Source organism: Haliaeetus albicilla, chromosome 28 (assembly GCF_947461875.1).
Source record: "Haliaeetus albicilla chromosome 28, bHalAlb1.1, whole genome shotgun sequence".
NCBI classification, from domain to species: Eukaryota; Metazoa; Chordata; class Aves; order Accipitriformes; family Accipitridae; genus Haliaeetus; species Haliaeetus albicilla.
In genome coordinates this window covers 15,373,458-15,383,395 of record NC_091510.1, presented here as the reverse complement: position 1 = coordinate 15,383,395, position 9,938 = coordinate 15,373,458, and the positions used below count along the sequence as shown (strand labels likewise).

At 38.5% G+C, this 9,938-nt stretch overlaps 1 protein-coding gene across 7 annotated transcripts in view; it reads right to left on the bottom strand.

Annotated features, from left to right (window-relative positions):
- Positions 1-279: 279 nt before the first annotated feature.
- The window catches only part of MDM1 (Mdm1 nuclear protein), a 28,188-nt gene continuing 18,529 nt past the window's right edge, over positions 280-9,938 (bottom strand). For all 7 annotated transcript variants that reach the window (XM_069773638.1, XM_069773641.1, XM_069773637.1 and 4 more), the window contains 6 exons: positions 8,681-8,959; positions 6,833-6,981; positions 6,579-6,709; positions 5,371-5,629; positions 3,802-3,870; positions 280-1,583 (listed from right to left, as the gene is read on the bottom strand). In XM_069773638.1, the coding sequence (XP_069629739.1) occupies positions 1,477-1,583; positions 3,802-3,870; positions 5,371-5,629; positions 6,579-6,709; positions 6,833-6,981; positions 8,681-8,959 (994 nt within the window). In that variant the 3' untranslated portion in view covers positions 280-1,476. The remainder of the gene's footprint in view (positions 1,584-3,801; positions 3,871-5,370; positions 5,630-6,578; positions 6,710-6,832; positions 6,982-8,680; positions 8,960-9,938) is intronic.

The following is a 9,938-nucleotide window of genomic DNA, read 5'->3' as shown; positions in this document are numbered from 1 at the left end:
CACTCACTCTTTAAATCAACACCTCATTTGTTGAGGACTGGCCCTTTGGGCACTGCAGCCTTCCAGCCTCCATAGCATCCATCTGCTCTTGGTCACAATTCCAAGTATCAACATATCTAGCTTTAGTAACGTCTTCTTTCTAAAGCTGAGTTCCAAGGTAACATTTTGTCTTTCACAAGTCCACAGATAGTCCAGTTGAACAAGTGAAACACAGAACTAAACAGAGAAGAGCCAACATAATAGGCTCTACCAACTTATCTGGCATAACTTGAACAGAAATCAACCAACCTCTTTTATTTTCAGTAATATGCATACATAATTGTGTACAAAATAGAAATGTAAGCAAATGTGTACAAAATTCAAATTGTTCTTGTATAAAATTTCCAAATGAAGTAGTATTAAAACTTGAAGCCACACACGAAGAACCAAACTGCCTGCTAGCCACCTATTTCCTCTACTTCATGTTAACTTCTTTGCATCACTTGGAAAGATAAAACAAGCTGTCAGCGTAAATCACAAACCTTTTTCACTGTGACAATCGTAACATGTATGTTGGTCTCCCAGAAACGGGCAACTAGGAGGAGAGGTAATTAAAACATCAAAGTCAAGAAAAAACATTCTTCTGAGCTTACTTTAAGAGATCAACTACTCCTAAACACCTGAGTTTGAAGTGAGGATGTGGAAGGCCACTGTTTAAGGTGGCTGAGGTTGCTTTTTCTAGAAAAGTTGAAGTTAATACTAAACACAGGTCTCGCCCACAAAAAGACAAAAGTTCATGTCAGTACATCTGATGACTGCAGTACTGTACACACTGAACTCTAATAGTCATCCTGGCCAAAAAACTGTGGACAATGAACAAACCCTCGCGCTTAGTGTTCTTGTCTCAAACTCCTGTATGTTCCATGTCAGCTTCATTAAGAAATAATAAGATTTTTTGGGGAACAGGTTAAAAGCAGTAAGTAGTAAAAGTAACTTTTTGTTACAGCACTATGTTGTACTGACAATTCATACAGTAACATAAACAAATATACCACAGTTGCCTTTAAGATAGGTTAAAATCAAGCAACTGAGATGTTTGGTGAATGATGGTGTTGCCCCTGAATACTGTCCCAGGTCATACCACATGACTGCAGCAAAATACCTTGAAAAGTAACACACAGGTTGCATAAAAAAATAATTATCTCAGTTTCAAGAGGTGCCACTGAAAACAAACAAACAAACAAAAAAACCCCCAAAATATGTGGCTGTTGTGACACAGTGAATTAAGACATAACTCTCAGATATAAAGGACCTACACTTTCAACACTGGTTTAAATATTGAAATTTTAAATTGGGATGGCAAGTCCTAAAAGTTGGGCCCTATTAGTGAAAGGATGCTGCATGATATCTACAATCACAATTTTTTAAAATGTACACTACAAACTATAAAAAAGAAATAATTTTACAGAACAGTTTCTATACAACAGCTGGGAGAGATTATGTCTTGCCCCAGAAATCCTTCCTCTTCTGAGCTCGTTCCAGTATCTGAGATGCAAGTGAGCTAGATGCTGCTGAGCGAGCAGAAATCTGAGACAACCTGTCATCTGTGGGGAAAGCAACAAGGAAGATTAAATACACATATTAAAGCACAATTAACATTCATGGCAGACTTTGAAAGTGCAAATATTTTTATGCCCTCTTTCACAATGGATGCTAAAATAGTACCACAATACACTTCAATTCTATTACTTGGTAACTGACATGCTGGAAAAGAATCTCACTAGAAAGCTACTAGGATGCTAAGGTAAGTTTAAGAGAGCTACATGCCCAACTCTTGACAAACTCCAGAATGAGATCCCTACTCTCACCTGGGAATTGCCCAATTCTCCAAGTCATCTCTACATTTACTCTCCTCAGAAACTGTTCCTCTGCCACTGAAGTCTGTACAGACCAGACTTTGATAATATATTCATGAAAGCAACCCACCTCTTCAAGCAGAGCGGACAACCATAGAATAACGCATAACTAAAACATCAGAACCTGTGCTGCCGCAAGGGCCCTTCTGTGCCAAACCCAGCTAGTGTCTCACAAGCTGTTAGAAGAAATGTGCCTTCTGAAGAAAACAGGATGTTTAACACAAAGACAACAAGAAGCATGCTTTAAAAATGTACTTTTGAAAGGTCTTCCTTTTGAATACAGGGTCCACTTCGCACCCAGCAGAACTCTTAAAATTAAGCAGCCTAGATGCTGCTTCTCTGATAAAGCACATTATACTTCAACATCATTACTAAAATGTTGCTACAGCTCTGTCAAGATGCTCTCTATGAAAAATGACACCCATTCTCCTGCAATGGATTAAAAAGAACTGTATCACTACTTTCCAGCCCCCACTACCAACAAAAAAACCAGCAAAAAATTCCACAACTCAATCCGAACAGGACCTGTACTTTGTCAGTGTTTCAATTAACTTTTCAGCAGCATTTCTGAATTTTTGAAATACAGTGATCCAAATGCCCATAACAGGCTCACACAGTATGCGTACAACTATATTCCCATGTATGAGAAAACTCCTAACTGCACATCTGCAAACAGATATGTCATTGGATAACTCCCAGTTTTGTATGTATATGAACAAATACGAGCACAAGAAGTATCTGTAAGCTGGTACATTGCATCAGTTTCTGAAAGCTCATATATCATCACTCAGCTCATAAGAAAAAAAAAGAAAAAGAAACAGCAGTTACAGCATTTAGTCTGTGTGCAACACGCTTGTGGGAAGCTGCAGAGTACTATAGGATTTTGCATGTTTTACATAGATACACAGATGCTTGGCTGAGCCATCTGCACAACCCACGTATTTTCCAGCCAACTACAATGAGTAAAATAGAGAATCAGCCTAAACCTTGGTTAAAACCAAGGAGCAAACAAGTGTAAGGGGTACAGAAAAAAGCTTTTGGTTTCTCTGGGGTATACCTATAAATAAACTGCAATCAGATATAAGCTTGCTCTGCCCATATTCTAATCTGAACCAAACACAGATGATTGTGACTAGCACAGCACCACACCAAGCTCAACCTCATACACCATGCTAAGAAACAACGTATAGCAGCTCAAGCTAAGGAGGCTACAGGGCCTTTGGTTGACTCACGCGAGTGAAAGAGTTTACTTGTGTCTGTCCACAAAAGGGCCAAGAAGATGCACTGGTGGACCGTGCACTGGCTGCTCCCCCAGATTAACTTTACAGTAAACAGAAAAAAAGGCCAAACCAGCAATCAGAGAAACAGGATGCCATAAGTGCCCCTAATACACTGAGCAGAGGAACAGGTGTGAAAATTAAAGTCAGTAGAATCATTGCATGCTGTGTATCTGGTGCTGAAGTCTCACAAACAAAATCTTTTTCTTAAGATTTCTGGTACTTTTAAAGTTGCATCCAAAGCTACTGCAGCTGCAACCTGAGCTGTCATCATTTTGCAGTTTTCTTCTGTTGCTGTCAACACAAAGGCTTAAAAAATGTGCAGGGAGGAAATGATTTTAGGTATGCAACTGAGCAAGCTATATTAACCATATTGAACCACAATGGTCTATTTAATTTTCAGCCGCATTTAATGTTTATTCATGCTAGAATATACCTTCATATTCATACTTCAGATCACTAGGATGAACATTTTCAAATTATTTTGATGAAATGCAGTAGTTATTCATGCAATCACATAAACCAGTATTACTTACTGCATTCAGAGACCTCTCACATTACTGCTAAAGTTAAAATTAATCTAGGTAACATACACATGATATACAACAATACTTTAGGATGAGAAATACCTTCATCATTATAGCTTCTTTCCTGAAGGGGTAACTGGAAAGATCTCATTTTGGGATTGCCAACATTCCCTAAGACAAAAAGTCAAAGGCACATTTTTGAATCATTTCAAACAGACAAAGGATAATATTTCATTTTACAACGTTTAAAAAGGTTACAACATTATTTCCAAAACATGAGTCTTATAAATAGCAAACATAGCAAAAACTCCATGAGATTCTTTCACTCTAAGCTGAGGTAAAATAAACTTACTTTATTCTTCTCAAGGCACCTATCTTTGGTAGATAATAAAAGTTAGTGAACTGCACTTGAGGTGCAGAGCTAGAACACAGCACCAATTCTAACCTCTTTCCAAGGAAATTCTCTGGATTTCACCATCCCACTTAATCTGACAACTACTTGTTCCATTCCAGAATGGAAATACTACTGTAGTTTAGGTAATCTTTATAATTAAAGGACCAAGAATTGTGCGACCTTAAGCAACTACAGAAAGCCTTTCTGGAATGGAGACTTAAGCACATAAACTTTATTTTGACTAAGGGGTGAAGGATTCTTTTCTTTATCAAATTTATGCCCCTAGTAACCCTAAACATTGTTAAAAAAATCTGTGAAATACTCCAGCACAAATTCCTCCTCTGCCAGGAAATGGCTTTTCTCAATATCCAATACATCTTTTATAGATGGCTTCTTTGTTTCCATATCCTGCAGAAATATTTAAGGAGCTTATCTCTCAGACATCCACAACTCCTGCAAAATAATACCACACTGTAAAGGTCCTCAGTTACACACCTGTCGTGGTTTAACCCCAGCCAGCAGTGAGGCACCAGACAGCCACTTGCTCACTTCCCCTGCTCCCAGAGGGATGGGAAGGAGAATCAAAAAAAGAAGTAAAACTCATGGGTTGAGATAAGAGCAATTTAATAACTAAAGTAAAATAAAATACAACACTAATAATATAATCATAATGAAAAGGAATATAACAAAAAAAAAAAAAAACAAAAAACAACCAAGAAAAGACAAGTGATGCCCAGTGCAACTGCTCACCACCCGCTGACCAATGCCCAAGCAGCGATCCGCCTCTCCCGGCCAACTCCCCCAGCTTACATACTGAGCACGACATTCTATGGTATGGAATACCCCTTTGGTTAGCTCAGGTCAGCTCTCCTGGCCATGCTCCCTCCCTGCTTCTCGCGCACCTGCTCGATGGCAGAGCATGGGAAACTGAAAAATCCTTAACTTAGGATAAGCGCTACTTAGCAACAACTAAAACATCAATGTGTTATCAACATTATTCTCACACTAATCCAAAACACACTGTACCAGCTACTAAGAAGAAAATTAACTCTATCCCAGCCGAAACAAGGACAACACCACTGTTGGTAATTCCAGATGGAAAAGTGTCACAGCATCCAGTTGTAGCCTAAAGATTAAAAATTACCATTGTTCATGCTAAACCAAATTATTCTCATAATGAGTAAGTACTTATTGAAATTAATAAGGCAAAATTAGACAACGGTAGCAATTTCCATCCTGCAGCACTCTAACACAGCAAGTTAATACACAAAACCCACCATTATGCTGGAATTCTGGATCCTTGAGAGTCCCTTGAATACGACGAGAGGGACTCCAGCAAGGCACAGAGCAGCTTTTGGCTGACTTCAGCACAGGAGGCATAGAGGAATGCTCTTGATGGGCTGAAGCAAGAGGAACTTGCTCATCAGAAACACTGTTAGGAGGCCACTGATCCTGCCTAAGTGGCAGAGGATCCAAAGTTCCCAGCCCAGCAGGTGGAGAGGTAAGGAGTGAAACAGCTTCCACTTCCACATCAGGCTAAAACACAATAGAAAGGAAAAAAAATAACCAAAAAACACAAAAACCCAACATCTCATATACAGCCTTCCAGTACAGATCCCCACATATGCAGCAAATGTTAGCTTTACACTGTTACACTTCTCATGAGGATACTGGAAGAATAAGTATTTCAAGCTTGTGAGACAGCTTAAAGAAAATCTATTCCTAATAACAAGTGTTTAACATGGTCTGAAAGTAATCTAGTCAGGTCAAACCAAAAGCTTATTTTCTTCACAGCAAAAAACTGTGTTCTTAGATTTTAAACCAACATAACCAACTTCTCGGGCAAGTGTGTCTGCTTCTGTTACGGAACCTACTACAGAGGACATATGCAGTGAAATGCTAGCTACCTTTGTAGAACACTAAGCACAACTTGACAAAAAACCACAATTTTGAGAGGAAGACAGTTAAACAACTCCTAAATGTTTCTATTTTTCTTTTAGTAACTATGCAAGCTGCAAAGTAAAAGCAGCACAAAAGTAAAGGAAAGAGAGAATGAAACTATTATGGCACATTTACCTATCGTGTACATAGACACCCAACCTCTCCTTCTTGAACTTCTTTCAAGTCAAGGAATCTAGAGCTGTGCCCTGTGTCAGTGGCAAGCTACAGTAACATTAATGGGGAAATCGACAGCTCTTGATAACAACTGTTTTTTGTTGTTTTTTTTTAAAAAACAGATCCTGTGCATTTAGCAGAAAAAGACAAAATAGAGCTCATCCAATCTCACTCCAATAGTCTCAACTCCTTTGCTTGATTCCCCCCTAAAAATTATTTATTCAGAAATTGGCCGTTTTAGTCATAGATGCTGAGAATTTTAGAACAGTAAATGACAACTCAGGAAAAAGATTTATTAAATAAATTATTCACAATTACTTAAAAAGCACATTCCTAAAATGCATAATGGTAAGTCTCTTTCCTGGCTCACCTGGAAGGACCTTCTTTTGGAAGCTTCTCTTACACTTTGCTTAGCTGAAGAAGGGTCTGTTCCTAAACCTCGTGTTCTCTGCTGTGAAGACGAAGACTTGAATTTAGGAGGAGACACTAGAACCGCACCTCCTATTGTAGTGAAGAAGATGAAAAATGCTTTATTAACTTAAATAACCTAATAAATTAATTCATACATGTCTTTTTTTTTCTTTCATTCTTGAAATACTGCTTTGCATTTAAAAGTCTTTTTACCAACAGTTGGGGTAGTGAGATCATGATGAGTCCTCTGAGCTCCACCAAGCGCTCTCAGCTTTGGAGTAGGAAGCCTGCCGCCTATCCTCGAGGATACAGAAGAAGAATTTGACACAGCTGCAGAAGAATTCAATACTAAGGCATTCTCACTGCAAAAAAAATGAGCAATGATTAAAGGATTAGCTAAGGACTGAGAAGCCTTGCACTCGAGCTTTTTGTTTCTAATACATTCCTACAATGAAGCCTAAGGCAAGACAGTTAGGGCCATGAAACACCAACAGCCTGTAGTTAAAACATCTGCTTGGAATGGGGAGTCCTGGATTCCAGCCCTTGAGCCTCAGTTTCTGTATTTATTTTTTTTTTATTTAACTGGATAAAATACATAAACAGTCTCAAGGTGCAAATTCAGGCTGCCTCTGTCCCAATACACCTTGAATGTATTGCTACACAGTAGCAGAGACTCAACAGGAGGGCTGGAAAGAGTACTCACCCAGAAAAAACTTTGAATGTGGTTGCCACCTTAGAGGTGGGAACGTGGGTTTGACTCTTTTCAGTCGACCTGATGGAACTGAAACCAAGTATCCCACACTTATGTAACCGCTCTGGCCCCCAGGTTATTAAATAAATCAGCGCCACCACTTCTGTCTTCCTCCAGATGCATTTCAAAAGGACGTGGCAGCATACCCACACTGTGCAAGGAACCTGATCCTGTCAGTGCATGCTAGACATGCTCTGAGGATATCTAGGCAAAGAATGCCTCATTTCTAGCTCTCAAGCATGCTTAGATAACATGCAAGTGTTAAGCTGCTCTGCATGGCCAAGTCCAGAGCATATCTCAGCACACACATTGCAGGATGACAGAAAATCGTCTGTGTCAATCAGAGATACATTTATAAACTAGATCACCTCTAGAATCAGACAGAAACTTAAGAAGGTTTTCAGGATGATGGTTTTGAAAGCCTGCATTTAATTTCTATTTGAGTCTAGCATCTCAATCTTTCTTTGCCTGGGTTTGCATATAGGATATTACCCCCAAAGGAGACAATTACAATTCCTTACCTTTGATTTGTGCTGCAAGACCAAAGGTAAAACCCAATGAGGAATACAAAACACTTAGATGGTATGGTAACAAGGGCCAAAGTTATTCAGATTTAAGTATCTATCAGACTAAAACATTGTTCTACCAAAAAAAGTATGCAGAATTTGCACAGTAAAAAGCCTGAGACTTCTGTAACTAGATATAATTTGGATCTTTCAACTGTCAATTACAGTACTATGCACATACTGAATTTCTCTCTCATATTTCTACACCTTTTTCCCACCTGTGTTCAGTAACATAATCACCAGTAACTACTGGATGCTAGTTATTTTTTCTTCCCATCCTTCATCTTTGCGCATGAATTTTTTTTAAGAAAAAAAAGATGCTAAGTACAAGATCAGCATGTAGTCTATCCTTTCAGTCCTATCAATCTTATGCTGTCAATTTGAAGGAAATTGTGAGCTTTAATTTTCACTACACTTGGCTGCTGTGTAGTGAACAGCCTGTTCTGAGAGGCCCATACTGCAAATTATATAGTTTTGGAACAAAAAAATCAGAATTGTTCATGCTTCTACAAACTTCTGTCTTGCAAGTTAGAAATCCAGTGTTGTAGATCCATTTCCATCAACCACCTCAGTGTCTTGAACTTTCTCATTCTTTCTAATACCATTAAAAACAAAGTAGTCTCACACCAACTTATATTCTCTTAAGTAAATCTGATTTTAAAACAAAAATTAGTTAACCTACAGATTTCTTAGATGTTAGAGGAAAAAATTACATGTATACACCACAAAAATGTTAGGTTTTACCCTTCAATTTTCTTATCTTCATTGGCATCATTATTGTTTTCTTCTAATTGCTGAGCCACAACTGCAGCGTGCTCATCTTGGGTTTTTTCCTCTTCTGTTGATTGCCAATTCTCCCTTTCTTCAGTACCTTCTTGTTCACCCCAAACTAAACGCCTTTTGACTGGAACAGTTAAAGCATCTGACATGTCTTTCTTCTCAGTGCTGTCCTGGTGTGGCTGTTCTCTGGAGTCAGGTTGCTGCAGCATTTTGGGGCTTGGTGCAGTCTCTTTTTCAGAAACTCTAGGTAACAAAGAAAGCAGTGTTTCATACCACTGATTTGCACAATTTACACACGTCTACGCAGAACACATTCATCCAGTTCAGTCCTTTGCCAAAAGTACAGCTCAGATATTAAAAAGTGGTACAGTTGACATGATGAATGGTTAAATTTCCACTGAAGTTTTAACTGATGTTTAAGCACAACCCATTTTCAAACTAGATTCTATGAAAACTCCTTCTGGATCACCATTTCTAAAAATGAAATGTAAAATTAAGGCTTTATTTCCAATTTAAACAACAAGTTCGATTATCAGACGTGCTCAAAAAATAACTAGTTCCATGCATACAGACTGTCTGATGGCACAATTTTGAAAGCCAAGCAGTTCAGAAGACTCCTCTTTAGGCACAACTTTTGAAAGTCTTAAACTCTCAACTGCTCACAGAAATCAGTGCAAATTAGCCCAGTGCACAGAAATGAGATCAGCAAGAGGATCTGTATTTCACAGGCAAAAACCAAACTAGTAAACCAAAAAATTTACACCATACTTAATACCACACATTATAGTGTAATAAATACTCTTTTACATGTCAACCCCCAACCCTTATTAGAGCTACAGTCATGCAAATGGATAGATCTCTCCCATACACACAAGCAGTGCGCATACAGCAGTCTAAGTGGACTGCAGACAGAGGCATCCAAGGTACTGTTTTTAAATAGCAGATCTCAGAAAAGACACAAATGGTGCTTTTTTTCTCCTTGCTTCAGCAATAGCTATCTGTACATTTTACTAAAACGCTAATTCTGAATTTTCCTAGCAAGGGATTTAATATCTGATGGCCTTCAAGGAAAGTAGAAAATGTATGTACACCATTCCTGACAAGAACATTGATAACATCCGAGGAGGCAAAACGTATTTCATATCATTCCAGTGGAAAGAAGAGTATTACTTCATGACCCAGTGTGAAATTCCTCCAGACTTGATGAGACTGAGGTTGCCAT